Below are 26388 nucleotides of genomic sequence, written 5' to 3'. Positions count from 1 at the left end.
GCTCCTTACCGTTTGAAGAAATCTCTTCTCAATCTGCTGTCCTCTTCTGCTTGCATCTTTTTTTTTCATCTAACACTGACGTTATTTTTTCTCCGTGAAAAACACAGCAACTCATCTTATCCCGGGGTGCCAGGAAGTCGAGCTGCGGATCTCAGCAGAAAACTTTTCAAACTGATTGCAGGTTGATCCAGGTATACATTTGAAACAGGTTCTCCTCTGTGACGTGACAGTCGGAACGCATCTGCGTAACCATGGTTACAGGGGGACGCTTTGGAGCTCTGCTGCTCAGCAGCAAAATATTTCAGATCACTATGTAAATACTCCAACTCTAAAACCAAGTAAAATAAATATGCTGCATATGTGTATAGTGCGTTCATGTGTGTGTGCGCTGCGTGGTAACGTAGGCGCGTGCATGTGTGCCCCGGTCACAGCTCCTTTCAGCATGGCCGGAGGTAAGTCACTGCCACGTTGCTCTCAGCTAATTAAAGTTTGTTCAGATCCCAAGCTGCAATGTGAATACAGCCAAACCGCCGCGTTTTTGTTTGTCATTAAGAGACTCATTCGGGATAAGTTTTCTGGAGGGCGGAGTTCACTAATATACACTTATAATGAGTTTTAGCCGAGAACGCAGCTAAAATGCTAGCATGCTAAGTTAGCCTGATTGCTAGCGGCTACTCGCGGCAGTCTTTTTTTAACAGCATGCACTCTTTTTTCCTTCGTCAGGAGAGGTGTACTGGCAGTCGCGTGACACACACAGATCAGACACATATTTCTGTGTTGCAGGTATGGAGATGTTCTTATGTTTTGGAGATGCAGTCTTTCATTCATTGTTTTTATAAGTACAGTGTTGTATTGCCTGTTAGATGGCGGTTATCAATATAATTGTACTGAAGTATAATGTTTGAACTATAAGTACCAGAATATTGGGTCCTGGTTATTGAATTGTATTTATCTGACTGTTTATTTGTTTTTGAATTATTTTGTTTATTGTTCTTATAAGTTGTTTTTGATGTTTTTTCAGTGACATATTATTTATTTTGTGCTTTTTGTTTTTGAGAGCTTAAGTTAATGTTTTAAAACAATTTGTTGTATTTGATTCATTATATTATTGTAGTGTTAATGAAGCTGCAGACACAGCTCCTTTCAGCATGGCCGGAGGAGAGGTGTACTGGCAGTCGCGTGACACACACAGATCAGACACATATTTCTGTGTTGCAGGTATGGAGATGTTCTTATGTTTTGGAGATGCAGTCTTTCATTCATTGTTTTTATAAGTACAGTGTTGTACTGCCTGTTAGATGGCGGTTATTAATATAATTGTACTGAAGTATAATGTTTGAACTATAAGTACCAGAATATTGGGTCCTGGTTATTGAATTGTATTTATCTGACTGTTTATTTGTTTTTGAATTATTTTGTTTATTGTTCTTATAAGTTGTTTTTGATGTTTTTTCAGTGACATATTATTTATTTTGTGCTTTTTGTTTTTGAGAGCTTAAGTTAATGTTTTAAAACAATTTGTTGTATTTGATTCATTATATTATTGTAGTGTTAATGAAGCTGCAGACACAGCTCCTTTCAGCATGGCTGGAGGAGAGGTGTACTGGCAGTCGCGTGACACACACAGATCAGACACATATTTCTGTGTTGCAGATGTGCAGTAAAGAGCCAAAGACCCAGTACTGTCTCCTGCCTCTTACTTTCACGCCAGAACACAACGCAAGAACAACAGGCGTAACACATGAACGGGTTACACATACTGAGGTGAGTTGTTGAGGATATGTCGAGCTGTTGATGAGCACGGCTGGTTTTGTGCTCTTATATACTGTTAGCCTGTTTTGCTGGCGTTAGTGAAGCTGTTTTCAACTGGATGTAACATTGTTGAACTCTGATGATTAATGAATAAACTCTCGATGTGACGACGTGAGCATGTAATTGTAACCCTGTGTTCATTTAGTCGTTTGATACCGTTTAATATCCAGTACATCTATTGGGTGTTTTATAACATGCCCTGGAATCATTTTAAGTTTTACAATGCCGGTGATTTACGACTCTTTCGCGACAGTCAACTGTGGCGTAAACTCTGGCGGGTCTCAGAGCTAGCTTATGTGAGCCAGCAGTGACATCTATACATGCAGTAGCCTTAAAATACTGATTATTTATTCTCCTGCTAGGTAAGAATTTGTGTTTTATACGTTTATTGTCACATTGTGCGCCATGTTATTGATTCGGTGAAATGAATTTCTACAATGGCGGACTTAGACAAAATAGTGTTACTGTTAATTTGACTCTCTGCAGTGTTTAAATGCTTACATATACACACACAGTTACTGTCCCTCCACACGTAGGACTCAGTTCTGCTTCTATGCCCCATCTTTGTTTACTCTTTCCCACCCAACAAGTGCATAAATAAGATGTTAAAAACGTCATCATCATATCAAACATGATCGATTTGGGGGGAGTTTGTTTGGCACATGCTGACTGCATCTAATTATAATCAGAAGAGGAGGCGAGAGCAGAGAACGAGAGTGCAGCAGTTTGGTGAAAGGAACAGGTGAAGAAGAGGTGAGCATCCAAGAGACGAGCAAGAGGACAGTTTCAAAGCAGACATTATGGCACAATAAAAGCTGTAAGAGCAGAGATTCATTCATATCTTTACTATTTTTCTTTAGCTTCTACTCCCGCTGCTTACAATAAATCCGAGATAAAGAACAAACAAGAACAACTCACATGGCATTGATTGTTTAGTTCAGTGTCACTCTGTGATTGTTTGACATTTCATATAAATGTGACTCTAAAATATAGCCAATAATATTAAAAAGCTGCTGTTACTGAGTGAAACTTGAAGGATTATGATAAACTTCAGTTCTTACTGAATCTGTAACATTGCTTTTTTTAAAATTGTTAAATTACTTTTGTGTCACTGTGCACAGTGAAAAGCTCACCTGATGTAGTGGTGAGGCCATGTTCACCACTAGATGGAGACAACCTGGCACAGGTATTTTCTATACACTAAATTTCACACTGAAAAGCCTTGGTGGGAATTGTTGTTTCATAGAAAGTAAAGGAAAACATGTCTTGAGGTCTTTTTCCAGTGTTTTCAAAATTGTGTTTTTCACATACACATCAAAACTTCACACAGACAAACACACACACAAAACAACAAAATATGTCAAATTAGGGAGGGCAGAGAGCGCAGCCTTTACATTGTGTTATTGTAGAGTGACAGGAACTGCCTATGAGCTTCTAATCAAGCAGAAGTGTTGACGGAAAATCTATCAAAGGAAATACATTGATGAAAATCAAAGAAGAGCAAATGTATGTGATGTTCCATTTTCCTGAGAGCTGATTGGCTGTGATGACTCCTTCAAGTACTTTGTCCTGCTAGTTAAGCCTGCTGTCTGTTCTCAGGCCTCCTCCTGTTTCACTGCCGTATATCCACCACCAGAGGGCTCCACTGACCTGCCTGCTGACATCAGAGCACACCCCTGTGTCATGTGACCTGGCAGGAGTAGCAAAGCTGGACTCAGACCTGGCCCAGGCAAGTTCAAAGGCAGCTGTGGTAGAGAGAGTATATGGGCTCAAATTGTGGTCATAAATATTTTGTACTTGTAAATCAGGATTTGTGTGTGTATGGGATCAGAACGATGCCACCTTGAAATGAAACCGAAAAAAATATTGAAACTGAAAAAAATATTGAAACTGAAATAAATGTACAGCGCGGCTGCGGTCACGGAAAAACTTGCATGTGTCTGTTCGGGAATGGCAGATGCTGAGAGGTCCAGCATTTACATTACCGGCTATTTCAAAGTGACAGCCTGAGGTGTTCTTCAGTAAATTGGACTACCAGACAGGAGGACCTGAGGCCCCACCGTATTCTTTTCGGTAAGTTAAATGTGTGTGTAAGCTAATCCGTAACTTAGGTCCTTAGGTGAGCACTCGGCTGTAGGGGAAACTTGTTTTGTAAAGTTCGTTTAGCTAACCCGTGCAGGTGAATGAATTTACCCTGACTAAAGAAATCAAGCGAAACGCACCGGGCTGCTCAGTGACTAACCACGGTTACTGTGCTTTTATTATGAGTATTATACTGTAAGAGCAACAGGCTGGACTCTGCTTCTGCTCCTGTGCAGAGCTGATTATTAATAAGAAGCTCGGTATACAGACAAGGATAACACAGTACCCAGGCTAGAAAGACAACTCCAGTTTGAGGCGCATGTCCTCCTGACATTTGGTGTTTGTGTTAACGATCCAATGGAAAAGCTTTGATGGGAGTGAGCTGTTCACTTGCACTATAGCACACAAAACGCTGCGCTGAGCACTGAGTGTTGCATCCGTGTACACACTGCATTGCTTCATATTTCACTCATAAAGTAGGAAATGGGTGGAGCAGTTTATTAAAAGGGTAAACGTACATGGGTTTGATTGTAAGGCCCAAACAGAGCTGGCACAGGTCTAACAAGCATGAAGGGACAAACTTGAGTGTGACATAAGGAAATGCTTACATGTGTAATTATCTTGATTACTGGTGAAGGACTACGTCACATGTAATCAAACATGACTCATTACTTATAAAAACCCTTTAACTAAAAGTGTATCAGAAACTCTCCTCTACTGTTTACTCTGTTTATCACCCAACAGTGACCTCGACCCTCTTCAAGCTCCTCACTGGTCAGTTCGAGTCAGGACGGCTGAAAATCCTCAGTGTTTACTGGGTAAGTTAAACTGATCAGTGGGACACTCAGGGGCAGAGACCATGATGCTTTGGGGCAGACCACAGAGGTTTTACTAGTCAGTACAGATTTCAAACACACCTCTACATACAACATTAAGGTCAGTGCATTAAGTGCACTGACCTTAATGTTGTATTTTTCTGGTTGCTAATACACTTGGATCCATTACAAACATACACATTGTTGTGTGATGTGTGAAGACTTTTTATGGCTTTGTTTTTTGTCCAAACAGCACAGAGGAAACTATTTCTAAGCTAAAATTCATGCATCAAATGATACGCAGCAGATAAGACGGATGTAATCAAGCTACCGATAGAAAGAACATAGTAAAGGACAAATAAAGTGTCTTTTTTTCCTCATTGTTCTATGTGTGGGCCTCCTACTTCCTCCCACAGTCCAAAGACATGCAGTTAGTGGGGACAGGTTCATTGGGGCCCTAAATTTCCCACGGTGTGAATGTCTGTCTCTGTGTTTGCCCTGCGACAGACTGGCGACCTGTCCAGGGTGTGCCCCGCCTCTCATGACAGCCCCAAGCACTTTACATGTGATGTAAAGTGGACTTTTCTTTTGTTGCCACGTCCATGATTTAGAAAATGTTACACAGATGTTGTCCTGCTTCGCTGTGCTGAAGCGTGTGCTTCATGAAAAGTTTGAATAAGAAAATATCAGGTCAGTAACTGTTTGTGTTCCCTGTAGGTGAGGCTGTGACAGAGCTCTTTAAACTCTGCTGTAGGACTGAGTCTACAGAGGAGATTCCTGGAAGAGGATACGCTGAAGATGAGGGCAAAGGTCAGGTTCCTGGCTTTACTTGTTGAGTGACCATACTGCATTCTGGAAACGTGCGTAGCTTACTGGGAGATCTGGGCATCTGTGCTGACCCAGGCCTCAGCAATTGAACAGAAACTCTTGGATGTGTTTGTCGTCTGTAGAAAACAGTGATATCAGCTCTGCTTTGTCCAAGCTGACCGAGCCAGCAGCAACTGTGCCCATTTCCAAACTGTCTGTCTCCAACATGGTGCACAGTGCCCGGAAGCACATTCGCCGCCATCGACGCATCGATGAGTCGCCCCTTAACACCGAGATACTCAATTCTGTCCTTCTGGTAAGAGTTAATCATGTAACCTGTTTAAAAGGCATTAACTAGTCGGAGTTGACTAATACTTGACTGAGTTTTAATGGTTTCAGCTCATTTTATGAGGAAACTGATTCTGACAGAAGAGGTGTGGATCCCGTGTTAGGAGACGGTGAGCGTGATATTCAGAGCAGCAGAGACCTCGGAGCGTGTGGTAGTTTGACTCGTACTGATGTGGCTCCTCTGCTTCTTTTCACAAACAGTTTTTCCTTCCTGGTCACTGTTGAGCCCGTCACACTCAGCAGCTCGAGTTCGAGCTAAGACAGCCTTGAATCTTCAAACTACAGCCGTAATTGCATTTATGTCTTAGAGTGCTGGCCACAGATATTGATCCCATCTGACAGCAGCTCAGTAAAGCACAAGAGCGTCGTCTTAAACAGGATATCAGGCAGCGTTCTTATTTTTATTGTCTACTTCTGGTCACATCCTGCTTTTGCCACTGAGCGATCAGCATCCTGTGTTTTATCATGAAGTGATGACTACGTGAGCTGCACTTGTTTAATTCTTCTAACATCTAGAAAACAACAGAGTTTCTAAATGACAGACTTATTTATTTGTGTTTGTGTCTCTGTTTCCAGATGCTGCTGTGGAGAAGTCTGACTGTAAGAATAACACTCAGCTGTCCAACTCCAGTGGAGCAAGAGAAAACCTCTGATTATGTATGTTTGCCTCTTCACCACTCGCACACTCAAGGTTACACTCAGGTCAGGTCCAATATAAGTTTCAGAGTGAAGACGGGCTCAGTGCTGTCAGTACTTTGTCAGGATTTTTATTATAATGTATTAAATTTGGTGTCCTGCTGTTTGATTTCATGCTGGTCTTTTCCCTCGTTGTAGAACCTTTTCCACCAGCTGAAGTCAGCCCCCAGTGACAGTCTGACCTACCGTCTGGCTCTGTGTGTGTGTCTGGTCAACTATTACTACGGTGGGCTGCGGGCTGTTGGACACCTCTGGCAGGAGTTTGTCCTTGAGTTGCGTTACCGGTGGGAAAATAACCATGTTATTTGTGGGTGGGTACCTCACAGGCTCGTGCTGCTTTGATTTTAAAGATGTCACACATATTAACATTTTCATTTTATAGCAGGTAAAATAAGTATTGAACACGTCAGCAGTTCTCTAAGCAAATATATTTCTAAAGGTGCTTTGATGTGAAATTATCACCAGATGTCGGTAACACAGGGACATTAAACACACAGACATTTATTTAGTACTTTATACAAATGTTGGTGATGACAGTTCATGGCAGCTTCTGTATGGAGAAACCAGTCCCATCATTGCTCATGACTTTGACCCACTCACCACACAAACAGTCTATAAATCCCGAATGCTCCGTGGATCCTTCCCACAGATTCGGCTCAGGTGATTGGCTGGGCCGTTCCAGCAGCTTTACTTGATTCCTCTGAAACCAACAGTTTCCATTGGCTGTGTTTGTGATCATGATCTTGCTGAAACATCCATCCTTGTTTCATCTTCATCATCCTGGTAGATGGCAGCAGATTTTAATCAACAATGTCTCCATTCATCCTTCCTGGAGTTAGATTTAATGGCTCAGTCCCTTTTGCAGCTTGTTATAAAGTTTTTATGCATAACTTTTCTAAGCAATCACACATTTTTTTGGGAACATCAAAATCATAATGCTCCCACCTCCAGACTTCAGTGTTGCTGTGGTGTTTTTGGGATGCAGCCACCCAAACACGGTGTGTTTACAGCATTCAAAGAGTTTTGCTCTTAACAAAGGCAGTCGCACTTTTCTCCTCTCCCTTAGCTTCCCTGCTTAGCCTCTTGTGTCCTTGTCTAGTCTCGTGTTTTTTGTATTACTTTTCCCTGGAACACTCTCTCACAGTCTGTTCTCTAAAACCTAAAAGAGGAATTATGGATTGGATCAACTGCTCCCTGAATGCAATTGACACCCCTTTCTCAACGAGAAGTCTGGGCTCGGGTGAGCCTGAGTGCTGAAGATATCTACCTATTCGGAACCATGGTAACAGGGTTCTGGCTGATCGGAGCTGGCTTGGCCCTGACTTATCGAAGAATTAAGAAAGCGGAACCGGCTGTTCAAACCCCCACAAGGCTGCCCGCTGGGGTTCAAACGATGGGAAGAGGCGTGAGTTTCTCAAAATGAGCTCATTGAGTGCAGCATGGATAAGATCTTGGAGAAGCTTACGGCTGCTGTGAATACTCAGAATAAGACTTCTGAGTGCAAATTGGATCACATCTTGGAGAAGCTCACTGCGGTCGTTGTTAACTTGTTATTTTCTGTTATATTGCGAGAGTACTGTTGCCCGCGAAGGGTTGTTGTTGGTGTGGAGAAAAATGGCGTAACAAATAAAGCGCTGGGAGTGAGACTACGACGTCGTGTCTTTTGAGTTAACAGTCGTGAGTTCTCAGAATCGGCTCTCTGAGCACAAGAATGATAACATCACGGAGCGCAAGTTTGATAACATCATGGAGAAGCTCACGGCTCTCCAACGGGAGATTGAGAGACCAGTGTCGGAGTGTTAGAACAGCTTTGAAATTCATATGAGCTGTTCGCACTAAAGTAAAAACCTCCATCACTTATGCGGATACCCCTTCGGCCCCAGCCGTGGGCTCAAGGCTGGAGCCGAACAACAACTCCCTGATAACGACTGTGTGTAGACTGTTCTTCCCACTCCATGCAAGGCCACCTGGGTTGGCTGGAAGACTGTTTACTTAGCCTGGCAGGGAGGAGGACACTGTCTCAGCTGAACTCTGGACACGCACACACTTACACAGACATATATACACATGCAGATGTACACTCCTCCCCCCTCCAAACGCCTTCGACGCTTATTCCCCTCCGATGCTGACGGTGGATCAAGGAGACCAGCGCACGCAGGCCCGGATGTACTGTCTACACTGGCTGTCTCTCACCCTTTACCCATCCCTGTTGCTTGTCATGTGTTTCTTTCGTGTATTAAGAGTTTTTTCATGTGCAGAGGTGTTTTTTTTCTGTTCTCAAACTGATCTCCCTGTTGGAGCTCAGTCTGGGGGGAGTTATTTTTGTCTCCTTATCTTTGGTGCATTGTGGTGCATTTTCCATTGTTATACCTCTCTGACCTGTCTTCCCCATGTGATGTTTGTGTCATGTATGTATGGTCAGAAGGGTAAGATGGCGCTGGCAAAGGTCGGCAGCCTTAACCCAATTTCCATCGGGGTCAGCCTTCAGGATCAATAAAGTTTTATTGAATTGAATTGAATTATGTGACCAAACTATATTAAAGTTAAAGTGTATTGTTGTACCTATGCATTACACTGGAGCAGAGCTTACATACATTCTTACCTGCTTACACTCATCATTCATTGGTGGAGTTGCCCACCCCTGGGTTAAATGTTTGTCTGTCTCTCTGTGTTCGCCCTGCGACTGGCGACCTGTCCAGGGTGAACCCCGCCTACATAAGTAAAAGAAATTCTTATACACACATTAGCGTCAGTGTGCCCTCGAGTTGCTACATGTCTGCTAGTTTTACTGTTCAGGATGTTTTGTGTGTGTGTGTGAACTGCCTGCAGTGAACATAACTGTGCAGTCACACACACAGTAGTCACAGAGAGTACCGCTGTGGTAGGGTGACCATAAAGAGGACACTGGGCCCAGTCATGAAGAACTTTAATAATACTGTTAGCTTAAAGAAAACGACGTCTTCTCTGTGCAGTTAATGAATGGGATATTAATGAATTAATAATAAATGTCATGTAGGCTTTTACAAGTAAACTAGTGTGAAATAAGAGGACTGTTGATCAGCCTACGCTGTGGAAAGCTGTGACTCTGTCACTGACACGTGTGGCATGATGGATGCAGTCATGCTGGGAGAAGCTACGTGAGTGCAGAAACCTCTGATCACCAGACGATCACGTGGTCGTCAGTTTTCAAACAGCTCATTGCAGTTTTATAAATCATCTTCAGAGGTTATTTGAACCTTGTCTTTGCAGAGACCTGCAGACCTGAGGCAGTAATGCAGTGATAATGACCAGCACACAGTGTAAGTCATGCTGCAGCTGCCCTGAATCTACAGTGTTGGTTATTCCCACCATGTCTCTATGTTTCTGATCCAGTGTGGACGAGCTCTTTATTCAGTCTGAACTGGTTTTAATACTAAAATACAATTGATTTGTTATTCATAGATTTTCAGATTTACTCTTACACAAAAAAGTAAAACATTTTTGTTGCCAGATCACACGTATTTACTTCCAGTCCTGAACAGAAGGAAATCGTTTTGATGCATAAATGACATTTTATGTTCAGTGACAGCCTGGTGTGCTTGGGTCCATGAATGCAGTGGTGTCGTGAGTGGGCCCTGTTCGAGTCGTCAGTGCCAGTATGAGGTGTCAGTGAATATATTTACACATTACTTCATTTAAAGTACGAGTTTGTGTCTCTGTCCACAGGCAGCCAACCCCGGCTGTGTCCTGGAGGATTTTGTGCGCTGGTATTCACCTCGGGATTACGTAGAAGAGGAAGTGGTCGATGAGAAGGGCAACACGATGGTGACGGGGACACTCAGTCCCAGGATGAAGATCCCAGGCAACATGTGGGTGGAGGCTTGGGAGACTGCCAGGGTCACACCTGCACGACGCCAAAAAAGACTTTTTGATGACACCAAGGAGGCCGAGAAGGTCTGAAGCAGGTCGTTCGTTTTGCCACATGCATGTTTTAAGCCAAACGTGTTTACTAAGTGGATCACAAAGTGTTTTCATGAATGTTTCTGCTGATTTTCAGGATCAGCTTCTGCCATGGGACCGTTTTGGCTCATGTATGTTGGAGAAGTCAGTTTAACACAGATCTGTGCTCACAGACATGTTGAAGCATTTTCACATGTTGATGAAAAAGGATCTGATGCTGTCACACACGATGTTTAACTGACACACAGCAGCTCTCTGTGGTGTGATGGTGTTAAATGAAGAACAACTTTAAACCAGCTTCTATTAATGATCCGGTCGGCTTTATGGGAAAGGGACAAACAGTAACTGGGGTTGTTTCCTCACCCAAAGAGGGTCCTGGATTTGGACCCGGGCAGGTCCCTGCCAAGCGTTTGCATGTTCTTCCTGCACATATGAAAGCAGAGCTCGGAGCTCCAGTTTGCACCATCACTGAAAATGTTGCCTGTCTTTTAAAGACATTGTTTATCCAAAAAGAGAAAGTTAAAAATAATGCTCACTGATAATCTTATGACAGATTTAAAGATCTGGGTATGACTGGTCCCTCTGTGAATAACCATCATAGAGAAAGGTCACCGTTTATCTGGAGTCTTCTTCAGAGGCAGCCTGTTGGCTGTGCAAAAATATTCTGTTGATCTGAAAGAGCAAAAGGAAAACAGAAGCCAGGCAAACTAAACTTTTTGGGGGTTTGTCTTTAGGTTCTGCACTACATGGCGATGCAGAAACCTGCAGACCTGGCCCGTCACCTCCTGCCCTGTATACTTCATGCAACTATTCTGAAGTTGAAGGAAGAAGGTAAGTCCTCACCGTTTGGTTGAGAAACACGTTTATATGAAATAAAATCAGGGAAAATAACTCTGAGCCCACAGCAGGTAAATTACAGTAAGACTGAAACACAAAAAACTAAAGATATTAAAATAAGTACTAAGAAAATGAAATGGAACCTGAGATGTTAATGGAGAAAAAAAACCAGAAGCTGCATGAATAAAAAAGTAGAAATCTTGGACGCTGCCAGCATAATGCACAGGCTTTTGACGGGGCTCGCACACAAACACAAAGCAGAGGATGAAGCATCACCAAATATGTTTCCAAGCCAAAGAAGATAAGATGAAGCATACCTGCGCAGCGGTGGGTGATGAGGAGAGGCCGCAGCGTGTCTGACTTAAAGTGCAAGTTTGTGACAGTTTAAAGCTTAGCAAGCTAAGACGCCAAATATCCAGAGCACAAAGACAAGTCAGAGGGCTTTTTCAGACACACACTTCTAAACCGTCGTGCTCAACAGTGTCTCTGCTAAAACTGCGTCTGTGCTCTGCCCCCGTAAAGTTGCCTATCGAGTGCTTAATGATAAGGTGCATGCTAGCTGCTTTCCTCTGCAGGTGGATAAAGCCACTGATAGTGACAAAGGAATGACTTCTCTGCAGACAGGCTCCTGGCAGAGCCACTGCAGAGGATCTCTTTACAATCACTGACTGTGAAATGTGAGGACTGTGTGGGGATGTGCAGACGGGGGCGCGACGGCTGGGAAACGAGGAGGGCTGCAAGTGGATGCACTGTATGATACACGCTGGTGTCTAGACAGCTCAGTCCTGAGCTGAGTGATGTAATGACTGATTGCATCGACACAGTCATTACATCAAAATACAACCCCTTTTTTTCGGCACTGAAGCGAAACAGGCTCCGCCCACACAGCCGTTCTGTATCACAGCTGTGATGCAAAAAGATTTGGGCACCACTGGTATAGAGTGACTGGAACCCAGAACCTGGAAGTGTCCAGTGATGTGAGGGTAAAGGACGTCTCACTGTGTACTTTGGTGCACAGATGAGTTTGTGGTCAGTTCAGTGAATGCAGCCCATGAGCTGCAGAAAAAGCCCAAATCCTGAGCCCCCCAAGATTTGGGCTCAAGATGTGTTCTGCACTGCAGGCCCTTGGACTCCATCAGGGTTTGGGCCAGTTTTGAGCTCTTATAAATATCAGAGATGGACACGTGATATTTTCAGGGCTGCGTAGGCATGATGGGTAGAACATGACCCTGGTGTTAAAATGCAGGTAAATGTGATTTAGTTTAGCTACCCAACCCTCACTGTGAAAGGAGCCTGGAAAGTTTCCCCAACATGAATTTCTTTCAGTCAAGTTTTCTCCAGTAATGATCAGAAATCAGATAAAACCCACTCTTTATTTTATTCTACACACAATAAATTGATAATTATTCCAGGATACAGAAAAGTCTAGATTTCGTCTTCAGACTGTCACATCTGGAGCAGGGCATAATTTGATTTGGTTTTTAGAAGAAGCTAAAGATCTTTCAGTCGTGTTGCTGTTGTTCCCTGACACCTGCAGTGCAACCATTAATTTAGCTAATGAGAGTTCACGTATAATTATAACAGGTCTTAGTTTCTGGATCGTCTCTAAGTTGACGGTATACTGCTAAGACCAGTTCTGAGTCTAGAGACAGCCAATGAGAGACACTAGTAAGGACATCACTGAGGAGAGTTTTCTAGTACTTTGGAGAAACCTCAATCAGCTAACGTCCTGCTGTGATACTCAGACCTTTTCTCTAATTAAACCAGAAAGCTAGTTTTCATTTATTCTGTAATATCCCAGAATGTTTCAGCAGGTCAGAAATGCTTTGGTGAATATCCAGGTTGTATGCAAATTAATTCTGATTAAGTCTGGACTACAAAATACAAAACATAGCTTGGACACAACAATAATGTCCTCGTTTCACTTCTTTAAAAAATGTATTTTGATCTTATGACACTTACTAAAAGCTTTACTTCCAGAGGTTGACAGAGACGCTCCGTGCTGATAACACGTGAATGTGTGAAGGTTTGTATCATATCTATCTAATAGACTCCAGTTTGTGCATGTACTGTAAATGGAGAGTCCTCTTCACACACTGAGGTTAATTATGGAGTTCCACAGGGTTCAGTGCTAGGACCAATTCTGTTTACATTATACATGCTTCCCTTAGGCAGCATCATTAGAAGACATAGCATACATTTACACTGCTATGCAGTTGACACCCAGCTCTATCTGTCCATGAAGCCAGATAACACACACCAATGAGTTAAACTGCAGGAATGTCTTAAAGACACAAAGACCTGGATGGCCGCTAACTTTCTGCTTCTTAATTCAGATCAAACTGAGGTTATTGTACTCGGTTATTGCAGATGGCCCCGCCCCTCCCTGAGCCTGGCTCTGCTGAAGGTTTCTTCCTGTTTAAAGGGAGTTTTTCCTTGTGCCAAAGCACATGTGGGTATAGTCCTGGACAAAAGGCCTAGTTTCTATTTTGCAGATGTGTTCTGTGATCCTCTGAAATAGCTGGATTAATTAACTCCAATAATAATCCATCAAGACTTTGTGGATATGTTTTAATCTCTGTAAAAATTATTATAAAATGTTGTGAAGGTTTTGTTTATTTCAAAAGGATCTGTATTAGTAAGATAATAGTTTGCAGGTTTACTCGATTTTAGGCTTTTTCTCATGTTAACAGTAATTGAGGTTACAAACGTGGCAGGTCTTTCTTTTAATCACAGCTTTCTGTCACTCTGGAAACACTGTCATTGCTTCTCTTTCAGAGTTTGCTGAAGATATTCCATCAGTGCAAAAAACCATTCAGCAAGCTACAGTTCAAGCGAGCAAGCTCCTGCAGTCCCCCAACCAGGACTACAAGAAGTTAGAGGTCAGTGAAAACTCGACCGGACTTTCCACAAAGAATTCAGTTTAAAAGAAAGTATCATTAGATTCACCCAAAAAAGTTTTGTTTTTAAATAAATTATTGATTGATTGTTAACTGTGTTTGTGTTGTAGTTGAGTATGTGCTATACATGAGGTGTACGTAGACTGGACAGTGTGCACCATGGCTGAGAACTTGGCTGATAATTATTATGGCCATTGATGGTTGAACCATGAAAACAGGGGTGTGGTGCAGTGGGATTGTAGTGGGAGCTGGAGTAACAAACTCCAGTGCTTCCTCAGTGATGGCTAACTTTTTTCTAAACCAAGGTAATTCCTTCAGCTGTTCCCACCTGGGCTCAAAGCTTTTATACTCTGCTGATATCGGATGTGTTTATCAGTGATCGAAAACAGAGACTGAGATTGTTATTATTGAGTTTGATCACACGTTAGGTGCATTAAACGTCTGCTTTAATACTGTCCTAAAGTCTGAGAACAATCATCACTTCTTCACATATAAAAATGTTCTTCTCACTAGCACTCAGTATCCATACAGCCCCTTTTCTTTGAATAACACTGTACAGCTGCACAGCTAAACCCCACCATGTTAGTTTTCCTTGATTGGACAGTCTTGTTGTGTAAAAGCATTCTTGGCTTTCTCAAAGTACATTTAAGTATGCCATGTATCCACTGTGACTCCAAACACGCCTTTTACACCCCGAGACTCAGCCTATAACGTTGCCACGTAGTCTTGGGGTCTCATGCTGTCAGGATTGAGCAGACAGTTGTTCTTGTCCTGTGTGCAGGATTTCATTAACCAGCTGCTGAGCATGGAGACAGTCATCACTCAAGCTCGCTCGCTCAAGGCCAAGTTCTCCGTTCCTGAGGACGACAGCGGAGAGGCTGCTGATGAACTGAAGAAGTGAGTCGCAGAGTTTGAGCTGCGCTCACTGACAGCTTTGTTTGTGCTGTTGGTGACATGTAACCGTCTTCACCGTCACTACAGATAGTTAGTCAGTAACTTGTTGTCACGATGAATCTGTTTCACAAAGACGGCGTCTGAAGGATCACAGTCAGTTCACACGTTTCTTTCTCGCTCATGTTGGTGGTCTTATTTTATAGTTTTGGCGTCTTCAGGTTTTACATGTTCTTATTTAAGTGTTTTGTTTTGTGGGAATATTGTAACATTTTCCACATTGTGTGTTGTCTCTAGGTTTGTGAGCTCCGTGCTGGAGGAACCAGAGGTGGTAGTGACAGGAGCAGGCCAGGGCCTGGCTGGCAGTATAATCCACAGACTCTTCATCAGTGCTCAGAGGGTAACTCTCACTCTGCCTCCGTGTCCTTCCCACGTCTTGCTGTCAGTTTCATGCATACAGTCATGTATTTGTCATCTATAGAGACATCTTTAGAGGTACACACACACACCACACTTATTCAATATCAGCATCAAGAATAGGTCGGTGTCCCGGTCCTAGAACAAGACATGAAGTCAGCGCTGTTTTATTTATATATACTTCATGTAGATGAAACTGGAAGGACGTGGTCAGCACTGATGTAAAGACGCAGTGTTTTCTGTCAGTGTCAGGAGAGTCTGCTCTATTGTAACGTTGTTTCTTCCTGAAACACACAATTGCTGCTGCTGTGCTGTGAAGCACGTTCAGAGCTATAAGAACCAGTCTGTTTAACTATCAATGAAAAATGAAGAATTATCAGTTTGACTGTGTGACAATTCTGCAGGAACAAAGTTGTGCAGCTCTCTCCACAGTGGAGCAGATCTCCTTCCTGTCTTTGACGCTTCTTTTTCTCTTTCTGCAGTAACAACTATTAATGTGCATTTGTATATGTTTACAGTGTTAGCAGAAACAAAGCTTTGGTGGCCGTGACTCCAGAGATGGAGCCGAGTATCTAATCGAATCATCGGTTTGTTCTTTAAGCCTTAAAAGTGTCCATGTGCTCCACACTGGATCCCAGATTGACTCTGATGCATCAACTGGAACATGAATCCAAAATCCTGCTCCTCACATTCAAGGTCTTAAATAATCAGGCCCCATCTTATCTTAATGACCTTGTAGTACCATATCACCCTATTAGAGCACTTCGCTCTCGCTCTGCAGGCCTACTTGTTGTTCCTAGAGTGTTTAAAAGTAGAATGGGAGGCAGAGCCTTCAGTTTTCAGGCCCCTCTTCTGTGGAACCAGCTTCCAGTTTGCATTCAGGTGACAGACAAAACTTTCCTCTTTGATAAAGCACATAGTTAGGGTTGGATAGGCAACCTTGATTAGTCTGCAATAGACCCTGTGCACGAGAAAATGCTAACTTCCTGTTTTAAGATCGGATGCAGGGTTGTACATTTCCGGTAGCTTTACTTTGCGGTCAATTGCTGCTGCAAAGATGGACTCCAAAATCATGTCCAAAATATGAAAACAGAAAGATGGCGTTAAGTTACAAAGAGCAGAAGGTGGGAACACGCACCACTGCTGTGTCATTAAAAAAATCAAATGATCAGTTTTGACGTTTGAAGCGTGCAGATCGATTGGTGGTTTACATCACTCAACACAAGCAGAACTGCATTACAGAATCAGAAGCACATCTCTGTATAGTGACAGTTCTTATGATTTAAACAGGCAGATGTTCAGCATTCAAACTACAGGTGAACAATAGTCAAAGGTTTCCCTGCTAGTCAAGTACACACCTACACAGCATGTCAACAAACCGTGGTAAGGGTCTCTATGCATGAGTATTTACGAAGGGTATGTTGTGACGTACCTTCAAAATTACAGCGGTCCCTCGCTATAACGCGGCCTCGCTGTTTCGCACATTTTTTTTGTGCAGGTTTGCATGGTTTTTTTTTTTTTTTTTTTTTTTTGCGCACAGTGCTTTGTGTTCTGCGTCCTGATTGGCTGCAGACTATTGTTGATCTCCTCCGTGCCGTCTCTCCTGTACAGTACAGAATCGCTGAGTCATTAATGATTCATTGATGTTGAATTATCTCTCAGCTGCTCTGTTCTCATGTGCTGGACCTGAAAACACGGTTTGATCTTTGGTTTCTGTAATACTGGACTTATTTGTCTACGAAGGTTTGAACTTTGAGAGCTTAAACAAGAGAGAAACGTGTGAAAATGTTCATGCCTGTCTGAGTGTATATCAGAATCAGAATACTTTATTGATCCCTGGGGGATCAATAAAGTGTGTAGTGATGGGTTTTACCTTAAAACATCTATAATAATTGTAAAAAATAAAGTTGGCTACTTCAGATTTCACCAATCGCAGGTTATTTTTAGAACGTAACTCCCGCGATAAACGAGGGAGCGCTGTATACAAATACTGAGAAGTATAAAATTTGAATCCTGTCTCTCTCTGAGGCGCGGGGGGAAAAAATATCGACAAGTCGATCAACATCATCTACAGATACATTCGACATCTCGAGAAATGTAAATCGCCACTTGATTCGTCCATTTGGTTGAAAAACCCGACCGTGAACAAGGAGCGAATATCACACCGGAAACTAAGCGCTATGCGCCGGAAGTAGCATATGCTAAGGCGCACACAGGTCTAAGTTATAGGTCTAAGTTCCCCATAATGCACTGGATGTTTCTTCTTCACTCAACATGTGTTAGTAGACCTCTCTGCATTCAGCCCGTCTGCCCCTCATCTATCGATGGATGTTTGTTAGAGGCTTTGGTTCCCACTGTCGCTCACAGACGGTCACCTAATGTTTCCTGTGTAACTGCAGGGTCTTTGCCTTATAACATAGAAGCAGCTTGAGGTAACTGTTGTTGTGATGCTGTGTGTGTGTAATAAAGCTCCCTTACTGACAGTGGGTCACCACAGCTTGTAGCTCCATGTATTTGATGTGGCACGTTTGCCCTCGCTGACACAACCTTAAAGGGATTTGTGTGTATGAATAAAGTTTATTGTTCATACAGTTCATTGCCGTATGTCTGTGAAAGGCTGAATGAGGGTTGTAGCTCCCTCAGCAGCTGTGGAGCGATGGAGATGTGGTTGGTTAGACACGCTGCTTTAGTTTACACTACAAACCACACTCACCTGTTTACACTCCTTTTGTGTTACAACCACCTTGTTACACTCAAATAGAGCTGGGCGATATATCGAGTTTTTAAAAAATATCGATATATTTTTATACGAGATATAAGATGTGACAATATCCTTTATATCGATATAGTCTATGTTACGTTATAATTATACTTGTGGAGCCGCAGGTTTGCCTCTCTTTCGTCCACTTTCGTCTTTACGCAATGTTACTCGGCCTCGCCTCTCCTTCACTGAACACAACTCCTCGTCCCCCATCGCTTCACCTGCAGGAAGCGACAAGATGGACACGGCAAATCTCCGTTAACGAGTTACTGCGCATCGCCCCGTGCGTGGGGCTGGACGGCGTCAACGTGTTAGCTAGCTAACCACGCTAACGAGCTAACCACGCTAACGCCATGCAGCTCAGAGGGGCTGCACGGACTAAAATCCTTTCATTTTCTCAAAAGTTGACAGCGCGCCTTATGTATGAATTCTGGTTGTGCTTAGCAATCTGTCAAAAAATGTTTTAGTATGACTTTAGTAAGCTACGGTGCTGCACCGCTTGATGGATTGTCGGAGCATTACGGCTGAGCCTCGCGGAGTGATACGTACTGTGCTTCAACGTAATATTACCCTACTGTGTATAAGGACTATAAATGGCACCTGTTAAGAGACGCGGTTGCGAAGCGGATTTCAAACTCCAGGCTGTCAGTCACAGAGTACAAGTTGGGAACAGAGCAGCTGTGAAATCTGTCTTTGTTATTGTGCTCAGCGTCTTTTAGTTTACATTTTGACTGCACAATTGTGAGCTTTTTGTTATGCACAAAAACAACATTGTTTTCTTTTATTTATGGAGCATTATTATTTAATAAATGCTCATAATTTATTTTTGAGTAAATTTTATGTACATCTGCTCTATGTTAATAAAAGTGCCTGTGTGACATCTGGGACACAGCTTTGACTAAGAACTCTCTTTTTGTTCTTACTTTATGGCTTTAAAAAAATATATCGAGATATATATCTTATATCGCCGTCCAGGTAAAAAATATCGAGATATGAATTTTGGGTCATATCGCCCAGCCCTACACTCAAACACCAGATGATGCATCTGAGCCAACTAAGGATTCACTGAGACTGAAGAAGCTCGAGATCATAAGAATTTGAGGCTCAGCTGATACAGTATCATAGGAGAATCCAACCATTGTATGTCAAGAGACTATAGGCAGTGAAAGCTCCATCTGGAGGAGGAACGACGTGGTTCAGAGCGTTGCCTCCTGCAGCTGGTGACATGTTCAGATTTCAGCTCTGTCGATTAGAAAGTCTGTTTTTGTTTTTCATCTGTGTGTTGCTCTTTCATCCTTTTCTTCTTCCTGTTTCTTGCATCAAGCTGGCTGACTTCACCACTGATGAGGTAACCATGAGCAGTAAGCCTCGTGTCGCTCACAGTTACATTTAACATAGTGCGATAAACACACTCAGTCATTATAAGGTACATCCTCTAAAGGTTCACATAACAGACAAACAGGATAATAAAAATAATCTGGTTCTTTGCAGCGTCCTCAGATGAACAACACACGACATTATTACACGTCTCAGTATTTGTTACACTGAACACAAATATAAACACAACACTTTTGTTTCCATGAGCTGAACCGGATCCTGACTGGTTTTGCGACATGTGTGTCATTGTGCTACACATGTACGGCATATTTCAGAGTGGCCTTTTATTGTGGGCAGTCTCAGACACACCTGTGCAATATTCATGCTGTCTAATCAGCACCTTGACATACCACACCTGTGAGGTGGGATGGATTATCTGCCATAAACAGATATTGTGGTCAACAATTTCAGTTCTAAAGTCACACAGCAAACCATTGTTATGGAACACAAATACAAACTGTGTTGATACATAATACAAAAAAATTGTAGCAATATGGTTTGAAATGCGTAAAGGTAGTGTGTTAGGGAGCAATTTATCTGACTCGTTTCCCTTTCAGTGTTCACACAACAAAGTAAATTCAGTGTGTTCTGAAATCAATATATTTCTTCTATGACTTTCAGGCTGGTAAGCAGGCAGGGCAGGTCAGAAGATGTCTTCATCATTTCTTCCTCATTAGCTTCCAGCAACTGCTTTTCTCTTCATATCTTCTGTAACACATTCACAACAGTTGATATTAACAGTGTTTAACCTGCTTTTTCTTTTCAGGTGGAAGTTTGGAAAGCTGTGAGGGTCTCAGGCAAGGAGTGAGCAAAAAGCAGAGGCTCAGTTCTTTTCTCCTGTTCTAGTGGTGACATCTTCAGAGAGCTTAGGATAAGTGTCTCCTCCATATTTGGAGCTTCCCCCCTTCTGCACACACCAGAAGGTATGATTCACTCTTTACTTGTGGCAGACGAATCTGTAGAACAAAGAAAGAACATTACAAAAATATTTTCTTTAATCATTCATTAAACTGAATTGTACATCATGTTTAATTTGGCCATTAGAGGTAAAGTATTCTTGGGGAAGACTAAACCCCAAATTGCCCCAATTCTATTTATACAGCACCAACAGCATAACGGTCAGTCGGTGCCTTTTTATATTGCAAGGTAAAGAACCTGTAATACATATAACATATTACAGAGAAATCAGAGAAAAAATCAGTTTAAAAAAAAGACTTTAAGTGAAACTTGAAACTAACTGATTTGTGTCATCTGGCTTCATAGATAAATGTATGTTGTCTAAGGGAAGCATGTTTACCCACACAAGCTTGAATATATCAATAAATAACATTTAAATAAATGAATAATCCCCTTTTTACTAGTGGTATATTATTATGTCTGTAATACAATGTTATCATGAACATTATGAAATACTGCTCTGAGGTTCAACACAGAGATTAAACCCTGTCATAAGAAGATCGTAACATTCACTAGTAATGTGCTATGATACAAATCTAAATCCTGGATGAATTAATTCAAACAAGCCATTCCTCTACAAATGAATCACAGTTGATGTTTCTATTCCACATTTGATGATGAAAGTCTTTGAATAACCTTGTAGGAGTGTGGTCTAATAGACATTGATGCTTTGGATGAAGTAATTATTGAAGCTGACTTGGTAAGTTCAATAGGACCAAAAGTGTTTGAATACATGTCAGCAGTTAATAAAGTTGTTATACTTTCTAAGTACCTGGTGTTGCTGTGGTTTCTCTGTTGTGCTGTTGTTTGGTTGTTGTTTTTTTCAGCAGGTAACCAAGCAGATTTTCAGTGTGTGTGTCACACCGATCAGTGTCAATTTAGGATTCAATATCTAACCCAAGGATATTTGACAAGGAGACCGGATTAAAACATCAACACAACTGGACAAACCAGTCTACCTCATGAGCCACAGCCTCCCATAATTTTAATAGAAATCCAGTAAACCTTGCAGTGAACTCATATTTATCATTATACATCCTAGTAAGTATAGTGAAATAAAATGCATTCTTTTACAAAGTAGGAGCATTTACAAACACGTTTCATGAACGTTTAATTAAAAACGCGTCTTATTTCATAGTGTAATCATCACATAACTTTTTCAAAGCACACTTTGTCTTGAACCGCCCACTAATTATATTCACACTAAGTATATATCCACACAATAATATCAGGGATTTTAAAATCTAGTCCCTTTATTGAATTCACACTGGGTCTTTATGGACTCACTAGCTTAGCTTAGCTTGTAACCGACTCGCTAGCACCATGACCTTTTCACCTATCCCTCATGCCCATTCTTGCGCAGGGTTTCAGATGTTTTTGTTACTTCTGTGCATCCTATAGCAGTAATGATACTTGTAATAAATGTAGTCTGTTTCATATGGAGGCCAGAATCACTGAAGGCCCAACTCCACACCCTTGAAAAACCCATAGCTAGCTAGTCCCCTGTTGGTGTGCCCAAAGCTAGCATAGGCACTGTTAGCGCGCCTCCAGCAGATTGTCCCGAGCTCCTGGGAAAACAGGATGGCTGGGTGACGTGAGGATGAAGCATAGTCCTAAACAGAAGACCTCTGTATATCGCCAACCTGTTCTTTTTCTAATCGTTTTTCCCCAATGGGCAACGTTTGCTGAGAAAAAAACAAATTCATAGATTTATTACTTCTAGACTGGACTACTGTAATTAGTTATTAGCAGCATGTCCTAAAAACTCCCTGAAATGCGTTCAGTTGATTCAAAATGTTTTTGTCAGATCATTTCTCAATATTACTTACATTTACAATAATGGTTTATGCCGCAGTGGGGAATAGATTGTATCACAGTAGATGTCTTTCTGAAAGTGCTGTAACTACGTTTTTAAAAAAAAAATTCATCCAGTGTTATCATCTTTAACGCCATGTGGCTGTAGCTCAGGAGGTAAAGCAGGTCATATATTGATGCAAGGTTGGTGGTTTAAACCCTGGCTGTACCACTCTGCATGCCTGAATATCCTTGGGCAAGATACTAACACTAAGTTGTTCTCCCATGCATCCATTGGAGTATGAATCAGTGTAATTGGTAGATAAAACGGACTTAAGCATAGAAGAATGTGATTGTGTGAATGAGGAATAAAGTGCTCTGGGAGAGTAGGAATCAGTCCTGTTACCATGTGCCAGTGCAGAGCAGCTACCTGAACTCTACTCCCACAGAGGTTGATTATCTTGTTAATAATTTTACATCTTTACTATGTACAACTCTGAAAAAGACCACTTCCAATCAGAAGTCCTTGACTCTCTGGTATAACTTTCAGACGCACACATTGAAGCAGATAATTTGGAAGCTGGAGAGAAAATGGCATCTAATTTAGAAGATCATAATTTAGCCTGGAAAAATACAACACATTACAATTCACCACTGAAGGAAACAAGAACAACCCTTGGTTTGTCTTCAGCACTGTAGCCAGGCTGACAAAAAGTCAGAGCTCTGTTGAGCCAAACTTTCCATTAACCTTAACTAGTAATGCCATCATGAATTTCTTCACAAATAAAATTTGAACAGTTGGAGAAAAAAAATGGTTGCATGGTTGTTGGCCAGCTCCCTTGGTGGTCCAGGGTAGCTCGGACTTTTTGAGAACCTGGGGCCACGGCTTATACCAGGGTGGCCTCTGGTCCTCTGTGACTCTTGCCCTTTGGTTGTAGGCACTCCATCTGGGGCCTCCCTCCTGTTGGGATGGACGTGCAGGTGTTGCAGAGATGTGTGGCCTCTGGTCTTAGGTACTCTTGGGGGCTGCGGATGGAATGGATCTCCTGGATCTACCTCTGTCTGCCTCTGACTCCTGGGGGCTGTTATTGCAGCTTCCCACCCTTATTTTCAAGTACATTTCATGACAGAGACACAGACATTCACAGTCTCTTTCTCACAAACCACAAGACATCTGTGCATTTTCATATTTTTGTGTTCCAGGTGCTATATGTTTTTTCCAGTTGGTGATCCAGTGTGCATTTCTATTTGTACTGTATCCTTAGTTTGACCTCCTTCCTTTTTTTTCTCCTGCCTGAGAAAGCACAGAGTACATTTTCACTGCTATGCAGCTTTATCTATCCAAAAAGCCAGATACCACACATCAATTTGTTAAACTGCCTGTCTTAATCTAAATGTCTTAAAGACATAAAGACCTGGATGACCTCTAATTTTCTGCTTCTAAATTCAGGTCAAACTGAGGTTATTGTACTCAACCCAAAATTTTAGATGTATGGTATCTAATCAGATGCTTACTCTCTGGATGGGGTTAGGATATGTTCTTCAATGATCACGTTAAAGAAACACGTAGGCCTGCTTTCCTACATGTTTCTTTAACGTGTAGAATGCAATATCTCTAAAATTGGAAATATCCTGTCTCAGAGTGATGCTGAAAACTAGTTCATGCATTTATTACTTCCAGGCTGGACGACTGTAATTCATTATTATCAGGAAGTCCTAAAAACTCCCTGAAAGCCTTCAGCTAATCCAAAATGCTGCAGCAGGAGTCCTGACAGGGACTAGAAAGAGAGCAGATTTCTCCTGTATTGGCTTCCCTTCATTGGCTTCCTGTTAAATCCAGAATTCAAAATCCTGCTCCTCACATACAAGGTCTTAAATAATCAGGCCCCATCTTATCTTAATGACCTCATAATACCATATCACACTAATGGACTGCTTTGCTCTCAGGCTGCTGGCTTTCTTGTAGTTACAAGAGTAATTAAAAGTATAATGTGGTGGGATGGATGTGGATGGATATGTGTGTCTGTGCAGTTTCTGTGTGTGGGTCTGTGTGTGCATGTGGCTAGGAATGGGCCTTGATCCTCAGGGACATTGTTATTAGGGGTGGGGGATTCCCTTCCTGCTGCTCCTCACTGGTTGCCACAGACCTACCCACTTCCTCGGGATTTGAGCGCTTGGTGACTCCGGGGTACCTGACTGGGCGTTTTGGCGTGGTTGGTCGGCTCCCTTGGAGATGTGGTCTGGGGTAGCTTGAGAGCCTCTTTATCATATGGTGGAGCACAGCTGGGTTTTGGGTGGTTCTCGAACATCTCGGGGACTGTGGCTCCATCTGAGGCTTGTGTTGGGGTGGCCGGCCTCCAGCAGGGTTGACTGTCCAGTGCCTCTGGTCTGACACCCCCATCCGAGCTGTTGGAGCTTGTTCCGGGACCTCCCTCTTCTCTTGGCTGGGGTGGATGCATGGTTGTCATCGGGCTGTGTGGCCAGGTCTCTTAGGTGCCGTGAACAGTCAGGATCTCCTGGGTCTTTCCCTGTCTGCTTCTGGCTCTAGGGGCATGGCATTATTGCAGCCGCTCATCCTCAATTTTCAAGTACGTTCAATGACAAACACTTATACACAGGCACTCACATTGCCTGTCTCTCTCTCTCTCTCTCGCTCTCTCACACACACACACACAGAGGAAAATTGCATATTTGTTTGTTTGTGTTTTTGTGGTGTGTATCGTTTGTGTGTGCTTTGTTACAGAATCTATTCACTTCATCCTCAACCCCCCCCCCCCCCCCCCCTTTTCTATTTTTCTGCTTTCTTCACTTATCTTTCACTAGTCTGGCCTTTACCCCTGTCTCGTCCTGCATAACAACATCTGCAAGACAGTCATATGAATAGTAAAATAAAGTAAACCAATAAAACAAAAACATTAGACTACATAGATTCTATGGTGCTTCCCTTGGGAAAGCAAATATGGTTAGCACAACAAAGTATTCAGAACATAATTCTGCTTGCCACAACTGCTGGACAGGACAGGTAAAAAAAAAAAGAAACTACAATGGGAGGCAGGGCCTTCAGCTTGCAGGCCCCTCTGTGGAACCAGCTCTGAGTCTGGATTTGGGAGACAGACCCCCACTCTACTTTTTTGATTAGGCTTAAAATTTTCCTTTTTGACAATGCACACAAAGCAAATCGTTGCGGCTGGATTAACACTGTATTAGGTCAAGGCTGCTAGGGGGTTCCCATGATGCATGAAGAAGAGTGTTTCTTCTTCACTCACTATGTGTTTATACACCACTCTGCATTTAATCATTGGTTATTATTAATCTCTGGCTCTCCTCTACAGTATGTCTTTGTTCTGTCTTCCTCCCCTCACACCTAACTAACTGGTCAGGGCAGATGGTCGCCCCTCCCTGAGTCTTCTTCCTGTTGAAAGGGAGGTTTTCTTTCCACTGTTCCCAAAGCACTTGCTTATAGGGGGTCATATGATTGTTGAGATTTTCTCTGTTTTGTCTATATTATTGTAGAATCTTTACCTTACAATAAAAAGTGCCTTGAGGCAATTGTTGTTGTGGTTTTACGCTATATAAATGAATTCAATATATAAACAATTTTAATGACAGTGACATTGCTGACAAATCTGTAGAAACTATATACTGACTTGCAAAATCTCAAATGATTTTTTGTAATCCACTACACCAAGTTCTGAAACTGTTTGAGAGTAGAGGTGATGTTATTTTCAGTATAAATAAATAGTACATTCAAAATCAACCCAAGACCCAAAAAGATATGAGCCCCCCAGAACAAAGCACAACAATATTTTTTTAAGTTTTGTACGGTGTCTTGTATATGAAATGAAGTATCAAATAAAAACATTTCACTGAAGACGTGTTGAAGCTTTGACATATTGTTGAACATCCCATAATTTAAACCTGAAAAATAATGTTAGGCCAAACAAGGACATAGAGT

General features: G+C 42.2%; 2 protein-coding genes and 1 long non-coding RNA gene across 10 annotated transcripts in view; 2 read left to right on the top strand and 1 right to left on the bottom strand.

The window, feature by feature from the left end:
- The first annotated feature begins 1203 nt into the window (after window positions 1–1203).
- On the top strand, window positions 1204–2895 carry LOC309715596. The gene is made up of 3 exons (XR_014279234.1): window positions 1204–1218; window positions 1550–1764; window positions 2502–2895. It is a non-coding gene; the product is annotated as an uncharacterized lncRNA (long non-coding RNA).
- An 83-nt stretch (window positions 2896–2978) lies between these two features.
- LOC309716226 (rab3 GTPase-activating protein catalytic subunit-like) lies at window positions 2979–19698 on the top strand (the record flags this gene model as incomplete). Its single annotated transcript, XM_082549904.1, has 14 exons — window positions 2979–2998; window positions 3412–3541; window positions 3818–3885; window positions 4639–4712; window positions 5427–5519; window positions 5660–5832; window positions 6441–6521; window positions 6699–6875; window positions 10266–10493; window positions 11234–11330; window positions 14115–14218; window positions 15018–15133; window positions 15425–15527; window positions 19630–19698. The coding sequence occupies 14 exons, from the start codon at window positions 2979–2981 to the stop codon at window positions 19696–19698; spliced, it is 1533 nt and encodes a 510-aa protein (XP_082406030.1).
- An 839-nt stretch (window positions 19699–20537) lies between these two features.
- The window catches only part of dmpk (DM1 protein kinase), a 93005-nt gene continuing 87154 nt past the window's right edge, over window positions 20538–26388 (bottom strand). For 4 of the 8 annotated variants that reach the window (XM_082548814.1, XM_082548815.1, XM_082548817.1 and 1 more), the window contains one exon: window positions 23737–24977. In XM_082548814.1, coding sequence (XP_082404940.1) covers window positions 24699–24977 — 279 coding nt within the window. In that variant the 3' untranslated portion in view covers window positions 23737–24698. Of the gene's footprint in view, window positions 20639–23736; window positions 24978–26388 lie in introns of those variants that run through there. The other 4 variants (XM_082548818.1, XM_082548820.1, XM_082548821.1 and 1 more) reach the window with 2 other exon arrangements.

Source organism: Aulonocara stuartgranti (genome assembly GCF_965226115.1).
Source record: "Aulonocara stuartgranti genome assembly, chromosome: 10".
Lineage (NCBI taxonomy): Eukaryota > Metazoa > Chordata > Actinopteri > Cichliformes > Cichlidae > Aulonocara > Aulonocara stuartgranti.
The sequence above is the reverse complement of the archived record's forward strand: the minus strand, read 5'-3'. Positions and strand labels throughout refer to the sequence as shown.